Source organism: Saccopteryx bilineata, chromosome 4 (genome assembly GCF_036850765.1).
Source record: "Saccopteryx bilineata isolate mSacBil1 chromosome 4, mSacBil1_pri_phased_curated, whole genome shotgun sequence".
In the NCBI taxonomy this organism is placed as follows: Eukaryota; Metazoa; Chordata; class Mammalia; order Chiroptera; family Emballonuridae; genus Saccopteryx; species Saccopteryx bilineata.
In genome coordinates, this window is record NC_089493.1 from 71,751,266 (window position 1) to 71,770,258 (window position 18,993).

The 18,993-nt window shown below is 38.5% G+C and overlaps 1 protein-coding gene across 1 annotated transcript in view; it reads left to right on the top strand.

The window, feature by feature from the left end:
* CEP152 (centrosomal protein 152) overlaps positions 1-18,993 on the top strand; it is a 105,773-nt gene that overhangs the window by 20,029 nt on the left and 66,751 nt on the right. The window contains exons 3-9 of the mRNA XM_066276884.1: positions 1,674-1,777; positions 2,393-2,465; positions 2,547-2,825; positions 5,108-5,264; positions 8,490-8,630; positions 9,892-10,031; positions 12,912-13,112. Coding sequence (XP_066132981.1) covers positions 1,674-1,777; positions 2,393-2,465; positions 2,547-2,825; positions 5,108-5,264; positions 8,490-8,630; positions 9,892-10,031; positions 12,912-13,112 — 1,095 coding nt within the window. The remainder of the gene's footprint in view (positions 1-1,673; positions 1,778-2,392; positions 2,466-2,546; positions 2,826-5,107; positions 5,265-8,489; positions 8,631-9,891; positions 10,032-12,911; positions 13,113-18,993) is intronic.

Consider the following 18,993-nt stretch of genomic DNA (forward strand, 5'->3'; position numbering starts at 1 on the left):
GATATTTTCTTAGTAAATTTTACGTATTTGTAAAATCACTTCGTTACCTTTCACTTGAGGCATCCATGTAATATGTTGATATGTTCTGTTTTGTTTTTAGTGTTGTGTTTTTTATTCTTTATATCTTTTGGTCAACTCTGTTGTAGTTAACTGTCGAAATGATTTTCCACTTACCCTGCATGAATAGGTGGCCAATAAGTGAAGAACTGACTTGTTTATATAGGTATCAAATAAATTTTGAGATGAAGATTACTTTTCATTGAATAGAATATTTTTCTCTTATTTCATTTGTAAAGAACCAAACTGAGAAAATCGTTTTTTTAAATCATCCAGTGAATATTAGATATATATGAGGGATCAGAGCGAGGAAGTTCCACCCCTCCACCTCACACACTGCACTTCCATTCCCAAATTGGACTTCACCAAAATTAAGTTAACAACTGGAGCATACCTTTTAGATCTTTCTTAAATTTTTTTAATTTAACTTTTACCATATATATTTTGTTTATGAAAGTTTTTTATAAATATAATACTCAGGTATGTTTTATAGTTACATTTTATTTCTTTTATTACAATGACAGAGAAAGTGTAGGAAAAATCCGTCATAGACTAAGAAGTGTCTCATTTTCTTTCTCCATGGTTTTACACCGAGTATTTAATATCTTTAAAATTCATTTATTGCATAATTTTATTGGATTGATTTATGTACTGTAGAGGAGCCCAGTCCACTTGTTAATTTAACTACTGCTTAATTTGAAAGAGAAGTCATTATAAACCACCTTACTACTATTTAATGATGTAATATTAATATTTGAATCTAATTGTTAGTTATTTTAGGATTTAATATCATATTGGGATTTGAAGAAAGAAATATACTGATTTTAAAATTTAATAAATGAGACCATCTCTTCATCACATTTTATTTTGAAACTAGAATGAATTTATTCTATCTGTTTTTTATAGGCAGAATGCTAAAGATAGGAGTTTTCTAAAAAAATAATTGGAGAGTAAAGTGAAATGCTTTTATTGTCAGTATTCGAGTTAAGCTTTCGAGAGTGCTAACGGTAGGAAACTGGATCTTATAGCTCTCTTTGTACTCAACTGTTGTATAACAGCCGAGCATTGTATATCTTTTCATCATTGGAATCAGTTAGCTGTCTACTAATTAGTCACTTCCCAAGAGGTTTCTGTCACATTATTCAAGCTTTTAAGTGTCTGGGCCACCTGCTGCTGCTTCTGTTCTTCTCACCACCTGGGCAAAGTGTGTCTGGCCGTTCAGATTCCCTGGGGCAAGTCTATTGTATCAAGTCCCCAAGGTCTGGTTACTGGTAGGACAGGCTTCTGAAACTCAAGTCTTTTGATAACATAATACAGTGATTGTACTATTATTATGACTTGCTGTGATTTCATGGAGAAGGTTTAAAATTCTAGTGTGTATTTAAATTCAAGACTTTTGTAGAAAATAATAAAGCCTTCTAATGTAAATCCTGAAATTATTCCCCTTTTCCCAAGTGAAATGATGAACATAATTTGGGTGGTGTTTAAGACATTTTTAAATGTAGAAATTAGGAACTTCTTTGACTTCTACAATCAGTTACTCTATCCAAGTCAGCTTTGGTTTGGCATCTTGTTTTTGAGTCCAAGTGAGATTGATGCTGACTTTGTGGTCTCAGTTGCAGCAGTTACTCACAGACCTGCCTCATGACATGCTGGATGATGACCCGTCCTCACCCGAGCTCCACTATTTGGACTGCAGTGAGGATGACACAGAGGGAGGGTAAGGACGTGAAATCACTTCATTTGTGTAGTGTAATTCTGTAAGTGTCTATCTTTTTTTTTTTTTTCATTTTTCCGAAGCTGGAAACGGGGAGGCAGTCAGACAGACTCCCGCATGCGCCCGACCGGGATCCACCAGGCATACCCACCAGGGGGCGATGTTCTGCCCTTCTGGGGCGTCGCTCTGTTGCATCCAGAGCCATTCTAGCGCCTGAGGCAGAGGCCACAGAGCTATCCCCAGCGCCCGGGCCATCTTTGCTCCAGTGGATCCTCAGCTGCGGGAGGGGAAGAGAGAGACAGAGAGGAAGGAGAGGGGGAGGGGTGGAGAAGCAGATGGGCGCTTCTCCTGTGTGCCCTGGCCAGGAATCGAACCCGAGACTCCTGCACGCCAGGCCGACGCTCTACCGCTGAGCCAACCGGCCAGGGCCTGTAAGTGTCTATCTTTTGATTCTCTCTGCAGGTGGTAATAATGTATGTAGTTATAAAATTGTGGACTAATTCTTAAACTTGTAGGTGAAGGTTGGAGGGAAAACCTGTTAACATTTTGGGGTTCTTTGTGGCATCTACTTCCAAATAAGTGATAGGCTCTAAATCTAAAGTATTGATCTTTCTCAAGACTTCACCATTCTGAGCAACCAGAAATGAACTGGAATGACCCTCAGGTGCTGCATAAATCTAAAAATGTACATGTGAGTATCTGGCATGATAATGATTTTGATGAGGGCGGGACTAGATCTTAGTGCTTTTGTCTTACTCTTGTTATCTAATAGGACTACGGTGAGATTCGGGATTTGTTTATTGGGGAGAAAATTGGCAATGGCTGGGAAGAGAATCATACTAGGACTGAAGACCATCATCCTGGGTATCGTCCTGAAGAAGGTAGAGATGAAGCCAGATGTGGTTATAGTTCTCCGAGCAAATATGAACAGACTGATTTATATCACCTACCTGAAAACTTTAGGCCTTATACCAAAGGTCAGAAGCAGGAACTTAATAACCAACCAGCCAATGTAATTAACTTTGCAGATCCACAAGGGAATCATTTTCAGGTATTGTAAGAACTTGACTTTCAAGAATTTTCTTATATGTGCCCACACATATGTGTATGCTTAAACATTTATTAGTGCCACGGTGATACAATGGTACCTTGAGATACGAGTTTAATTCATTCTGTAACCGAGCTCGTAAGTCAGTCAACTCGTATATCAAACAAATTTCTCCCATTTAAAATAACAAATAGATTTAATCCATTCCAGCCCTGTGAAGCATCCTCAAACCATCCTAAATTATGGAAAAAAAATTTTTAATTAAGAAACACACATGTATACTTTACCAATGCATAACAAAATATATGAAATAAAAGAAAAAAGTGTTATTTAGTACTGTATTCTTACCTTGGAGACAGACGAGTGCAGCTAATGGAGGTGAATGGTGGAGGAGAAGGGAGGAAGGGATGCAGGCACTGTAGACACGTAAACTAAAACTGCACTTTCTTTACTTTAAACAAAACTAAAACTGCACTTTCTTTATATAAAATGAAACCACAAAAACTTAATTGTAAAAAAAATGCACTTTCTTAACTTTAAACTTAGCCTAAGCTTAACATTACATATTTTTCATTTAATCATCACCTGTTTTTGCCATTTTGGCTGCACTTTCGGCACTTTCACTTGCAGGACTTTTGAATAAAAATCTATCCAAAGAGGTTTGCTTTTGTGTGCCTTTTAAAATGTTACAGAAATATGACAAACAAGTGTCATTAAAAAGTGCTGAAGCGGCAGCTTCCTGAATCATGACTCATATCTTGAAATTTCACTCGGATCTCGAACAAAAATACGGACCAAGTCTCAGCTCGTATCTTAAAAATTCATATGTTGGTCTGCTCGTATCTCAAGGTACCACTGTATTTAGTTTCAGTATAAAGATTTTTGAGAGTGCATTTATTCAGGCTCATGCTGAATCAGTCATGCTGTTTCCGGTTTACAATCTAATGAAATCATGATCTTAAGTCAGACTTTTAAAATAGAGGCATTATGGAGACAGTTCATTAAACATTAAAAATCTTAAGTGAGTCGAAGAATAACCATATTCATTTACTGCGTTTCTCTCACTTCACTGTGCTCCAGTGAGAAGCTATATTCAGGTCGCTGGGTATGGTTTTAAAGCAGTAAATCTATGTAGATGACATCATTTAATTACCATGGTTTTCTGGTTCACCACCCTTATAACAAATTTTAGATCAAACACTTCAAAACTGATATCTGTTTTGTGATGATATAAGCCATAGACAGGATGATTGTTAAGAAAAATGCACTTTTATTTTTCTCTCTCTTTTTTTCTTAACCCTCGCAAAGTTTAGTGAAGTAAGACCTTAGGGTACAGTGAGCTATTTCTTAAACTTTCATAATGGCAATGGATGGCTCCTTTTTTTTTTCTTTTTATTTAAAATATTTTATTTATTGATTTTTTGTGAGAGAGAGAGACAGAGAGAGAGAGAAGGGGGAGGAGCAGGAAGCATCAACTCCCATATGAGCCTTGACCAGGCAAGCCCAAGGTTTCGAACCGGCGACCTCAGTGTTCCAGGTCGACGCTTTATCCCACTGCGCCACCACAGGTCAGGCCGGGTGGCTCCTTTTTTTCCAGTAGCTATTTTGTGTCACCCAATGACAGGATGATTTCTTTTTTTTTCTTTTAAGATAGCCATTTTCTTTCTTTCTTTTTTTTATTTATTATGACCTTCCTATTTAATTCTTTTTATTTATTTATTATGAACTTCCTATTTAATTCTTTTTTTATATAAATAAATTTTTATTTTAATGGGGTGACATCAATAAATCAGGGTGCATATATTCAAAGAAAACATTTCCAGGTTATCTTGTCATTTAGTTCTGTTGCATACCCATCAAGGTAGCCATTTTCTTTTCTATCTCTGTAGAATAGTATTCATTCCACAAAAATTATTGAATATTTATTACATAGGAAGAATTATGTCACATGTTCTTGTCATTGAATATGTGTATTTTTATGTTACCAAAATGTTGGCATCATTTTGATCATTCTTATGTTATTTCTATACAGTCTTACTGAATTCTTGACTGTTATTGGCCTGTTATATGGTCAAAAAGTACAATTAAGATGTGTGAAATTTTATTTTGCAGACTTTCAGTAACTGTTAAATAACAATGGGTTATTTTAAAGCAAAGATACATGTATAAAATTTATAATTGTACCACAATTAAGTTCTGTGACTTAATTAAGGTGTCTAATTTAGATAATTTTTGAGGAAAAGGCCAAATCCTAATTATCTATTTCATTTATCATCTTATAATAGCAATTTGGTGCATCACAAGGACAAGTGTTGGAACCATATACAGTGACCTATAAACCTTTTCAGTCTCCTACTCAGAACAATGACTCACCAACCCAAGAGACTGCAGGAAGTGACACATTTGAAGGCCTGCAACAACAGTTTTTAGGAGCTAATGAAAGTACGTTATCAAGTTTATATTTATTTCCTAATACACTTTAAGGATTCTGAAGAATTATTACTTTTTAAAGTATGGTCATTGAATTGTGAAGCCCTTATTATAAGTTAGAGCTATATCCTGTAGTATTTATGAATAAACCTATATGAAGTCTAGGATTTATTTCAAATGACACAGTGTTGGGGGGTAATGTTGGGTGAGGGTACAGACAAAGCAAGATGGCTGCTAGTTTGTAATTGCTGAATCTGCATGATGAGTTCCTGGGAGTCCTTGGGCTCTTTTCTCTACCTTCTCATATATTTGAACTTTTCCTTAATAAAAAAACTAAAATTTTCTCAACTGTACATATGAGTCATTGTAGTTGGTTAAGACTTTTCATGAGCTTTTATTTTTCTAAGTAAAGTCTGATTTGGAAAATGAAATACAATTTTCCCTTTAATTCTAGATTTTTCATTATGTAGAAATATAATTTAGTAACCTAGCTATTATCATCTTAATTTTTTTCTTTTGCACTCTGATATAAATTACATTATGTTCAGAATTTAAACTGGCTTCCTATCTCAGGGTTAGGCATGTGACACTTACCAAGGAAGTTGCTCGGATTATATTGTGTAGAGAGGAGAAGGAGGAAAGTGCTACCACAGCATTTCGAGGAGCTAAAACACTCAAGGCCAAAAATCAAAACTTGTACTTTGACTAACTGAACTAGGGTTTATATACATTCAACTTTCACTGTTTGACCTTCTGGCATGTGAAATACCTTCTAATTCTGTGCATGGTGAGAACCAGTGTGATTCTAGAGTGTGACAGCAAGGTGTTTGTTTGTTTGTTTTACATTTAAGAAGCAGGGGAAAGGTCACACTGGATATTCTAGGTTTCATGGGCTACGCCCAAGAGAAAACCGATCTGCACGCTCTTAACTGCGTGCACTGCTTCCGTGGTACACTTGGGCTGCTGGACTTACATACCTCGAAGGAGTCAAAGCAGATACCTTTGTTATAAGTTACTGTGGAATGGAGTGCCAAGGAAACGCAGTGTGTGGGGGGCAGAATTGGTGGAGGTGTGTGAATTCGCATCACAACAGTGGCTCTAGGGCGTGGTGTTTCCTCTCCCTTACATGTTCAGCTAGTCATTCTGCATATATCACCTTTTTATCACTTTCTTAATCTGCGTTTAATCAAGTTGATATATTTTTTGTTTAAGACGGTTACACATTTGCCTAAATTTGACACCTGGAAGTTAATTCAATAACTTAATGCTAGTGCCAGATTTAGTGATTACAGCTTCTTAGCAGCAGTAGTAGTAGTTTAAAAAAAATGACTGAAGAGAGATGTGGCTTGCACAGTTTTTTGTTCAGGGGCTAGTCCTGTTCTAAGGCCAGACAAGAGTTTGACCTGTAATAGTTTTCAGTCGTTAGGTTTTTTTTTTTTTTTTAATTTTAACCATATCTGTTTTTAAAAAGAGGCCTACTTTGTTTGCTAGCAAGTGGGAGCATTGTTCTAGTAGAAAATGAATATTTGTCATTATGTCATAGGAGAAGCATTATCCTTCTATAAATCATTTCCTCTCCCCAATTGTTTTTAAGTGGTCCCTAAAGTGACTTGAATCATTTATGAAAGAAGATCTCAAAATCCTTTATTCTAGCGTGCGGAGGACCCGGGTTTGATTCCCGGCCAGGGCACACAGGAGAAGCGCCCATTTGCTTCTCCACCCCTCCGCCACGCCTTCCTCTCTGTCTCTCTCTTCCCCTCCCGCAGCCAAGGCTCCATTGGAGCAAAGATGGCCCGGGCGCTGGGGATGGCTCTGTGGCCTCTGCCCCAGGCGCTAGAGTGGCTCTGGTCGGGACATGGCGACGCCCAGGATGGGCAGAGCATCGCCCCCTGGTGGGCAGAGCATCGCCCCATGGTGGGCGTGCCGGGTGGATCCCGGTCGAGCGCATGCGGGAGTCTGTCTGACTGTCTCTCCCTGTTTCCAGCTTCAGAAAAATGCAAAAAAAAAAAAAAAAAAAATCCTTTATTAATCTATTTACTCACTAATTTATTCAGCATTTATCTGTAGTATAAATATGAGTACAGTTTAATCCCCACTCCTGCTTATTAGTAAAATATTTTGAGAAGGATGTATAGAAATTTTCTTTAAAGATGATTTTAGAGAAGCTGATGTACTTATTTTTTAATTTTATGAGAACATATAACTCTGTCCCATTGTAATTGGTGTCAGCGTAAGGAATGTCTAAACCTGTAGAGAGTTTTTATGAGTTTATTTGAGCCAAACTGACACCAACATGCCAGGGAACATAGTTGTCACAGGCTCTGGAGAATGGCAGCTGCACAGCTTACTTTACACATTAGGAGCAAAGGGGAAGACATCAGGAAGGTGCATTATGGTAGATTAAGGAAAATCTCTAAAATTGGAAAAGAGGCAAAGTGGAGAAACACATACTTCTTTTACATTGGTGGGTCCAGGCTAGTTAATAATGAACATTTACAGCACATAGCGGTGGTATGCAGGTGACAGGGTAACAGTGGGGGTTCTGTCGTCTTGTCCTCTGGTCCCTGCAGTTGTGCCTTCAAGGGCTAGGAAAAGAAAATCACTGTGACGTTTAAAAAGATACGTTATCCTAGATGCGTAAGAACCATGGACAGGGTTCACTTAAGGTAGATGGACCTTTGCTAATGATGCTATATGCCTGGGACGTGACAACCCACTATGACCCGCCTGTTAGGAATTTGGGATTAGACCATTCTGTGGTTACAGTTGGTCAGAAAACTTGTCAGGCATGCCCTGTGTTCCCCTGAGCTTGTCAGGTTTACTGCATAGCCCCTTTTTCATCCACATTTATTTATTTTTAATTAGCTAAAATGGTAGTGATTAAGGGTTATACTTCAAACCAATGACTTTTCAAACTTTTCCGGCAGTGACCACAGTAAGGAGAACATGTTGTACATTATGATACAGCCTATAATATTTATCTATATCAATAAGTATATATAACTAAAACAGAAGTCTGACAAAATACTCATTTTTGCTACATGATGCATTCTCATATGCTCTATTATATTCTCTCTACCTTGTTGGTTTTAAAGAAATACGAGTCACAGTCCACTGAATTGTTTTCATAATACTCTAATGAGTTATGTCCGTGTATGGAAAACACTGCCCTAAATGACCACAAATTTATATTTTGATATACTTTTGTGTAATAAATTGTCTTTAATTTCAAATCAGATTCTGCGGAAAATATGCATATTATTCAACTTCAGATTCTTAACAAAGCAAAAGAGAGACAACTAGACAATTTAGTTGAAAAATTAAATGAAAGTGAGCGTCAAATCAGATATCTGAACCACCAGCTTCTGATAATAAAAGGTAAGATACCAGCTGTCGTTTCTGAGCTATGCTAGAGCTAGAAATCTTGTTCCCAGGAACTTCATTTTAATTATGAAGCTTGGAGCCCTGGCCAGATGGCTCAGTTGGCTAGAGCATCATCCTGGAGTACAGAGGTTGCCGGTTCGATCCCTGGTCAGGGCACATACAGGAACAGATCAAAATTCCTGTCTCTGTCTCTTTCCCTCCCTACCTCTCCCTCTAAAATCAATAAAGTAAACATTCAAAACAAAATAATTATGAAGCTTAGATGGTTGCTGTACTTGGTCACTGGGATCATAGTCAGTCTGTCAGAAGGAAACAAAAGCCAGGACTTTTGACACCTTTCTTTGGGTTACTTCTTTCCAGAACATACTATTTTGAGGTCCTCATTTTCTCCCTTTTCTTCCTCTTTTTTCTGTTAGGCTGTTAGAAAAAATGAACATGATTTAACTATGCTGATGGTATCCTGTCCTGAAATGTTGTTGATTAATTATCTTGAAGTATTACAATTCCCAGAGAGATATATCTTTTGTTTGCATGACATTTTCTGAGCCTACCGATTAGCATAATGTTTTAATCCAAGTAAGTTAGTGATCCTGAACTTCAGTCGGTGTGCCAGGGTGCATATGGAGCCCTACTCGGGGGAACACACAGCAAATAGAGATTCCAGTTAGAATTGCTCACTCTGCATGCTTTCTGCATTTTGGTCACTGTTGAACTTTCATTTGTAGGATAATTTTGTGACTGAACCCCGGCACATTTCAAACTTAATTGATAGTGATTAAAGCTCTTTTTCTGTCATGCTCATAAATTTTATTTTGAGAGAAGAACTTGTGGGCAATCGCATAAAGAATGTGGGAAGAATTTAAAATGAATTTAAGAGATCATTGCAAGTGTGTATAAAAAGTAATTAGTCTCAGATTCCTGTTTTGATTAGCAGGGGTTTGTCACATCTGTGTAGCTTCTCAGATAAACAGATAACTTAAATTATCGGTAGGAAATCTTTTGGTCCCCAAGGGGATACAATAAGATTTTTTTTAAGGAAGTGGCTCTGGTTCTCTACATTTTCTTGGTGTTACTCAGGCATTCTGCTGGAACTTTATCAGTTTCCTCCTAATCAACTAACGTTCATTACTGAATTAAATTGAATGTAACAACATGTATAGATAGGTGACATAGATCTGATATTTGATAGAGGTTGTGACTATTGGGGTCCCTTTACGGTAACATGTTATTTATATAAACATTTATAATGTCCTAGATGAAAAGGATGGTTTGACCCTTAGCCTTCAAGAGTCGCAGAAACTCTTTCAGGACGGAAAAGAGAGAGAGATGCAGCTCGAAGCCCAGATACAAGCCCTGGAGACCCAGATGCAAGCATTCAAAGCCAACGAAGAGCAGGTGAGTATTTCATCCTAATTATTTCCAGTGAAAAATGATTTTCTTTTTACCACAAGTGAGGAGTTTAGTTACTTAACTTTTGGTCTGGTAGGACTACATTGAGAAGAACTTTGAAGGTTACACTGTCTTCCATTATAAACCTACTGTTCTTTTCCTTACTTTGGAGGAATGGCGCTCTGGTGACTGGTCACCTGTGTCCTGGCAATCTGGAGGAGACCTTCATCTGCTACTTTCTGATCAGTCTCCTCATTTCTGTTCATTGGTCCTGACTTGGGATTTTATCATCTATTGCAAAAGCCTCTTAACTAGTCTATTTTTTTTTTATCCCTTCTCCAAATTCTTTCTTATGGCCATCTGGGTAATCTTTCTAATTATGTCTTTTTGATTATTTCTTTCCCTTGCTTAAAACCTTTCAATGACCCCACTTTGGTATCAAGATGATTATCTGATCCTTGCCTGTGTCTTCTCTTCCTCTCCTCACACGCAAGTCTGTTTGTTGTTCTTATGCACTCGTGTGTGCCCAGAACTTGCCACCCACACTGCTATTTGATTCACAAGCCCCTGCTCATGGTTTTCTTTTCCCAAGTCTCCCCTGCTTCCCTCCCCAAACCAACACCAAGAAATTCACAGATACCAGTGAGGTGTCCCAAGAATTCATCAATTTTGTTATAGTGTCAGCTGCCAGTTGTTATCCGAGGATGTTACCTATGTTTCTGACTGACTGACTGTAAATCAGAGGCTCCCTCAACCTTCCTCCTTGGGTCTTGTTAATTTGCTAGATTGGCTCATATCACTCAGAGAAACATTTCACTTACCAGATCAGCAGTTTATTATTAAAGGATATAACTCAGAAACAGCCAGATGGAGAGACGCATGGAGTAAGGAATGGGGAAAGGGCGTGGCGCTTCCGGCCCTCTTGAGTGTGCTGCTCTCCCTGCATCTCCACAGTCACTGACCCAGCATATCTCCAAAGCTGGTCCTTGTGGGTTATTATGGAAGCTTTATTGCACAGCATGGCCGATTAAATCTTTGGCCACTTGTGATTAATTCACCCTCTAGCCCAGTGGTCCCCAACCCCTGGGCCATGACTGGTACTGGTCCGTGAGCCATTTGGTACCGGTCCACAGAGAAAGAATAAATAACTTACATTATTCCGTTTTATTTATATTTAAGTCTGAACAATGTTTTTTATTTTTAAAAAGTGACCAGATTCCCTCTGTTACATCCGTCTAAGACTCACTCTTGATACTTGTCTTGGTGACGTGATACATTTATCCGACCCACCCTAAAGGCCGGTCCGTGAAAATATTTTCTGATATTAAACCGGTCTGTGGCCCAAAAAAGGTTGGGGACCACTGGTCTAGCCCTCTTCCCACCCCAGAGGTCAGGGTTGAAAGTTCCATTTCTCTCATCATATGGTTGGCTACAGGGGCAACTAGCCCCCATCCTTAGGTGAAAAGTCAACTACATTCACATAACATTTTAATCACTCTGAACACTTAGGAAATTCCGAGGGTTTTGGGAGCTGTGAGTTAGAGATTATAAATAAAGACCAAATATATTGGTTATTTGAATGACCAAATATATATTTCTTAGCACTTAGACGATTAGCATTTAAAATATTTTTGAAAACTGATAGTTATTAGATTAAAAAATTGAATAAAGCCCTGGTCAGGTATTTCAGGGGATCAAGTGTTCCTGGTCCGGGGACATAGGAGAAGCAACCAATGAGTGCACAACTAAATGGGGAGCAATTAAGTAGAATAATACGTTGATGCTTCTCTCTCTCTCCTTACCCATTCCCTCTCTTTATCTCCTCCCTTTCCCTTCCCCCACCTCAAATCAATGGAAAATTTGAAAGAAAAAGGTTGAATAGTTTTTATATAATAAAAGCTGATAACTGTAATCTTCTGAGTTAGAAATTTTATTTATCAAAAATAAAATAGCACAAATACAAGAATGAAATAAAAGAAACTAGCAGAATCACCAAGTGTTTTGGTTTCCTATTGCTGCTTTAACAGATTACCAAAAATTTAGTGGGTTAAAACAACACAAATATTATTATCTTACAGTTCCAAAGGTCAGAAGTGTGACATGGATCTCACTGGACTAAAATTAAGGCATCACTAGGACTGGGTTGCATTTTGGAGGCTCTGTGAGGAAGTCCATTTTCTTGCCTTTTCCAGCTTGCCACGATCCATGCAAAAGGTTCATGGCCCATTTCCATCCTCAGAGCCAGAAGTCACTGTTTCAGACTTTTCTGCCTCAGTTTCCCTCATTTAAAAACCATTGTGGATACATTGGATCCACCTAGGTAATCCAGGGTAATCTCCTTATTTTACTGTTATCTGTTTAGCAACTTCAATTCTGTCCACAGCCACAACTTCCCTTGCCATGTAGTATAAGATATTCACAAGTTACAGCGATTGGGACATGGACATCTTTTGGGATCCAGTTTAGCTTACTACATCATTATTTTGCAGCTGTATAATTATAGCTTTCAAAACTTTGTTTTTAGTAGATATCATTGACAGGTTGCATCAAGTCTGTCATTGCTCTGCGACCTAACGTTTGGCTCGCTCCCCACACTTCGCTCACAGAGCAGTGCAGACAGCACCGGGACCAGTCCAGTAGCCGCAGGTGCCCAGTCTGTGACCCGTATTGTCATCTCGGGGAACAACAGAAGTTTTGCTCACCGAATGCTTGCAGCAACCTTGGGGCTGCTCGGTCCCATGTAGGGAAGTCTTCAGGAAATAGAGCCACCAGGGAGACCCATTGTTCTCTGTCATTAAAGCATAGTTGATTTTTAGAGTTCAAGTTCAGAAAGAGAGCTCAGAGTCAAAATATCGTCAACGTGGCTATTCGGTGTGTCTTTGCTAGATGATGAAGAAGTCCAGAACAACGGAGATGGCTCTGGAGAGCCTGAAGCAGCAGCTGCTGGACCTTCACCGGGCGGGATCCCTGCAGCGCGCGCGGGAGCAGCATGAGAGCATCGTCTCGGGCCTCACCAGGAAGTATGAAGAGCAAGTGTTGTCCTTGCAAAAGAAATTGGATGCCACGCTGGCTGCTCTAAAGGAACAGGTTGGGATGATTTCAAATGACTAACTATTATCAGTGAGGAAAGCCGCTTATTTTTTTTGTAACTGACATTTTGTGGGTATTCATACGGAAATTTTGATTGATTGCAGTAGGTTTTTGATTGTAAGTAAAACTGTAAAGGCAAAGCTTTCTATTTATGATTAGGCCCTGAATCAGGCATAATTTTGGAAATCCTTTCTCTTCTCACACTACTAGTTGCTAATTGCTGAGTATTTTTACATATTGTTCATATTGTCCTAGAAAAAAATCCAGATGAAAGAACGGCATTCTGGGAGATGATGTGAACCTGAGACGCTGTCCTGCAGCTTTGCCACTAGAAAGCCTTTCTGGGTTTCCCAGCATTTGGTTAAGAAACCCCTTCAGAATTAGTTCCTGAGAGAAGAGTTCATTCTGAGAACAGTGTCATTAAATAGGGAAAGTAGTCTAATCTCAAATCATTGAGGTTTAGAACTTGAACATATTTTACAGTTTTTATTATTTTTGCTTCAAAGGGAACAAAATGTAAGCTGATGGTGAGTCAGGTGGTGAGTTTGCATGTGCTCCAAAGCTCCAGGTAATCATTTTAATGAATAAAATTTCAGAGTGCATTTTTCTTAATGTAATTTCAGAATTAATTTAACCCAAAGGAAGGGAAGAAGAAAAATGAGATGTGAGGGTATGGAAAATTCCACTACACTTAAAATTCATCCTGATTTGGGTTCTTTTTTCCTATTTATACAGCTGACTCTAAACTTTTCCATTATTTAGGTAAAGCCATATAAGATGCTTTGTTGGCAAAAATAACTATACCATTTTATTTTGTTTTTATGTATATTTATAGGAGTTTTTAATTTGATTAGTATGGAGTATATATAGGGGTGGGAAAAGAAAATCAAATTATTGAAAACTTACTTTATATAATATTTAAACAAATGGAGTTTGAGGCATAGTTTTATTAACTTTGGCTCTGTTTGGGTAGTATCGTTACAGTTAATTAGATTGGAGAATGGTTCTCCTTGGATGACGAGAGGAGTGGAGTCAAGGTGGCTTCTCCAGCCCAGGTTCCTTGAGGATCTCTCCATTCTCTGCTAACTTAGACACAACTACAGGGAGGACTGGGAGGGACCCCTAGTGTGTTCAACTCCTGTGCCCAGTTCATTCTCTATATTCCCACCACCCCCATACAGCCCCCTTTAGTAGAAGAACCCTAGACTGGAACACAGAACAAAGTCCCGATTCTGTCCTGACTGATTCTGTCTTCATACTCCTGAACTGTAAATAGAAGGTGTTGATTGAGGTCTTTTTCCACGGCTAAATTCCGTGCAGCCTGACCTGTGGTGGCACAGTGGATAAAGAGTCAACCTGGAATGCTGAGGTCGCCAGTTCAAAACCCCGAGCTTGCTCAATCAAGGCACATACAAGAAGCAACTACTATGAGTTGATGCTTCCTGCTCTTCCCCCTCCTTTTTCCTCTCTCTAAAATCAATAAATTCTGTGCCTATTTTTTTGTTGTTTTCTTTCTTTTTTAAAAATTTTATTTAGAAAATTAAATTTAACAGGGTGATACTGATCAATAAGAGTATAAAGGTTTCAGGTCAACATTTCTATAGGATTTGAGCTGTTGATTATGTTATATACCCATCACTCAAAGTCAAATCATTTTTCATCACTGTATACTTGTCCCTCTTTACCCCCTTCCCTCCCTCTCACCCCCTTCCCCTGTCCCCTCCCTCTGGTAACCACTTCACTTTTATCTTTGTCCATGAGTCTCAGTTTTATATTTCACCTTGTGTTAAATCACACAGTTCTAATTAACTGTAATGATACTACCCAGCTTTTTCTAATTTACTTATTTCTCTCAGTACGTATAATGTTCTCAAATTCCATCTATCTTGTCATAAATGGCAATATATCATTATTTCTTATGGCTGAGTAGTATTCCATAGTATATATGTACCACATCTTCTTTATCCAATACTTTATTGAGGGACACTTTAGTTGTTACCGTGTCTTGGCTACTGTGAATAATGCTGCAGTGAACATGGGGTGCATGTGTCTTTATTTACCAATGTTTTTGAGTTTTTGCAATAGATACCCAGTAGAGGGATTGCTGGGTCATATGGTAATTCTATTCTTAATTTTTTTTTTTTTTGAGAAACCACCATATTTTCTTCTATCATGGTTGTACTAATTTGCATCCCCACTAGCAGTGAATGAGGGTTTCTTTTTCTTCACATCCTCTCCCCACTTGTTATTAACTGTCTTGTTGATAACAGCCAGTCTAACAGGTGTGAGGTGATAATGTCATTGTAGTTTTGATTTGCATTTCTTGAATAGCTAGTGAAGATGAGCATCTTTTCATATATCTGTTGGCCATTTGTATGTCCTCTTGGGAAAAGTGTCCAGATCCTCTCCCCATTTTTTAATTGGATTGTTTGCTTATTTGTTGCTGAGCTTTGTGAGTTCTTTATATATTTTGGATATTAATCCCTTATTGGAGCTGTTATTTATTTATTTATTTATTTATTTCTTAAATGGAGTATAGCGCTGATGTAGGCCTCTGTGTATAATTGTATAACTGCTTGACAAATTGCTGATTCCAAAGTTCTTAGAATGTTTCTTACGGCGTCCCTTGGTGCTGTCCATTCGCTACCAGATGCCTCAGTAGCCTTTAAAAATTTTTTTTTTTAATTTATTCATTTTAGAGAGGAGAGGGAGAGAGAGAGAGAGAGAGAGAGAGAGAGAGAGAGAGAGGAGAGACAGAGAAGGGGGGAGGAGCTGGAAGCATCAACTCCCATATGTGGCTTGACCAGGCAAGCCCAGGGTTTTGAACCGGCAACCTCAGCATTTCCAGGTCGACGCTTTATCCACTGCGCCACCACAGGTCAGGCCAGTAGCCTTTTAATGAAAGTTCAATCCGTATTATTTCAGAATCAAAGTCGAGATTCTCGATTCTAGAAATGTCAAAATCAACCATGAACTCAGGAAATGCCTACCTATCATCTGAATATTGAATGAGTGTGTTCTACACAGAAGGGGCTGATTTAGGTTTTTGTACATAACCTGTAACCACATGTACACACTACATTTTACCTCTTGCCCTCTTTTTTAAAATTTTTTATAAATGTTATTAAATAGGGAGGCATAAATTACCTCCCCTTTGGGGAAACATTTTTCCACTATGCTCTCTCTATTCAGCAGATTTCAAAGAAAAGTAAAACAACTGTTGGAAAGTAGTAGCAAGGTAAAAATAACTGGATAATTCAGTAGGTGAAGTGGAATACATCCACCCCTGTCTAGGTTCTGAGTGGCTGTCATGTAGTGGAACACAACCCTGGACCCACTTAATGTATAGTGTTAACAGAGCAGATGTTCGCACATAGGTAGTTTTCCTACTTAGAAGGATTCTTAACCTGGCGCCTTCTAAGGCAGGTCATGACAAGGCTCTAGGGAATTGATGAGTCCTTTGAAACTGGATAAGATTTTCTTTTGGGTGTGAGTAGATGCAGTTCTACTCACTGCATAAAACATTTTTTTATAAATTTTTTTTTTTATAAAACCCATGAGCTTATTCAGATTTTCTAAAAGGATTATGACTCCCCTTGCAGAAGGCTTAAAATCACTGCTTTATGAAAAACACATTCTTGGTGGGAAAGGACTACAGTTGTAGACGAATTATAAATATTTTCATCTGTTCAGCCAGCCTTTATTGAACATCAGCTAAACATCAGGATGTAAACAGGCTTTATGTATATTTAATTACATTTTGAAAGACAAAATTCAACATGGGGGCTGCCTAATTTAGCAACTCATGATACAGTTTTTTTAAATGTCTGTTTAAGTAGTATATTTTGAGAAATATATGGCTTGTAATATGATTAATTTGGTGTTTTCCTTCAGCCACCAGCTTTTCTGGGTGGAAAGGATTGTACATACAACATATTGTAACTGTTCTTTTGACCTTGGCTGAATTTCTCTCAGGTTTTCAGTATGACAGAGAAGACGAAAAATGAGCCTATTGAAGCTTACAGTGTTCCTTCAGACAACTCTCTCATAGCAGACTGTCTCCGTGACTCTCTCTCTGAACTGCTTCTGTGTCTTTAACGCAGAGAAGTGCTGTGTTCTAATATCTCTGGTTATCTCTCTAAACTGCCCTGTATGCCTCCCGTTCATAGAGGTATCATGGAAAGGTCTCTATCTCCTTGATGGTGTAAAACCTGTTTTCATTCTTGTCTTCTTGAAAGCTTCACCTTTTGGTGAAGTCATGGACCGTGGTTTCTATGTCATGACCTTCACCTGATCTATTTCCTACCTTCTCTTTAATGTTATATATAAAGGTTCAACTTTAAACATGTCCTGTTGGCTAAGTAACTCTCATAGCCCTCTGTGTCTGTGTGTGGCCTAATCCTCATTTTTCTGTGCCTGAGAAGGCTGTTCAGTTTTACTCCTGTACATTTAGCTGTCGTTCTCTTTATTACCACACTTGTCTCATTCAGTCTTAAAAGACGTCTATTGTCTTGAATTGAGTGTTCTCATCACTCAAGCTAATCATGGAAAAGATGGAACCATTCTTTTTGATTTACTTGTTTTCTGGCGTTTAAATTGCTCAGTTTTATGAGTATGATCTGTTTTCCTGTACTAGTCAACAGGAAACAGCATGGTTTAATTGATTGTTGCATACAATCAAATTATTGCCACAGTCTGCCTTTTGTTTACAAGGTATTTCATATCTATTTTTTTAACCAGTTCGCAGTCCCCTGTAAAATTTCTTATGGCCTCTCAGCATGTAAAGGGCAGCAGTCTCTCGGCCCTCCTCGCACACACACCCTCCCTGTCAGCAGCAGCGGCTCCTCATTGTGTCGGCGCGTTCCTCTGTTCTTCAGCACCGGGCTTTGCAGGCTGGCCCAGGAATCGGCAGCAGTGTGCCCGGAGCTGAGCCATGTTGAGTAAACACAGACTAGTCTCCAGGACCTCTAAAATTTGGCAGGAAAAATTTAAAGCAAACATGGCTACATTATGAAATAGAATGCAACATTGACATGAATTTTTAAGCTAAAACAGGAGACTTCAGAGTTCCTTTCCTTTGCTTACCTATGCTGTCAATAGCCTTGGGAGGCTCTTTGGGTTGGTATCCTTAAGGCATTATTGGGCTTTTGGTTAATCCTGTGGATCAGGCCCAGATGCCTTCTTTCTGCTTCAAAGCCCTTTCTTGATATTCCTCTCTCTACTTATTTTTTCAGGCTTTTTCAGGTAACTTTAACCAATTACCTTACTATACTCCTCTGCCTCTCTCACGTTCCTTTGGCCTGAAATTCAGCCTGGGCAGCCTTTCTGAACGAGAGGTACTGATTTCCTCCAGCTCTGCACGCCTATGACTCATTACTCCCCAAAACATTTTCTTTTTGAGGAAACTTGAATACATAATGTACGTGCTTTATATTTTCTGTATTTCCCCATGTAATTCCACATGTGCACCCATGCATGTGCACACACAATTTATCCTGTTTGTTTTTCTTTGTCATTTTTTTTTTGTAGCGCACACTATGTGTAAGGCACTGCATAAGCACCTGCAAGGAGACTATTAAAAGAAATAAGATATATGGCTTGACCTGTGGTGACACAGTGGGTAAAAGCTTCTACCTGAAATGCTGAGGTCACCGGTTCAAAACCCAGGGCTTGCCTGGTCAAGGCACATATAGGAGTCGATGCTTTCTGCTCCTCCCCCCCCCTCTCTGTTTCCTTTCTCTAAAAAATGAATAAAATCTAAAATAAACTAGCATTAAAAAAAAATAAGACATGTAAAAGGTAGAAAGAAAAAACATGTGAGAAACAGCTCAAATTTAAAAGTTCAAGAGACAGACAAATTGCTTTTGGCTGCTTGGAA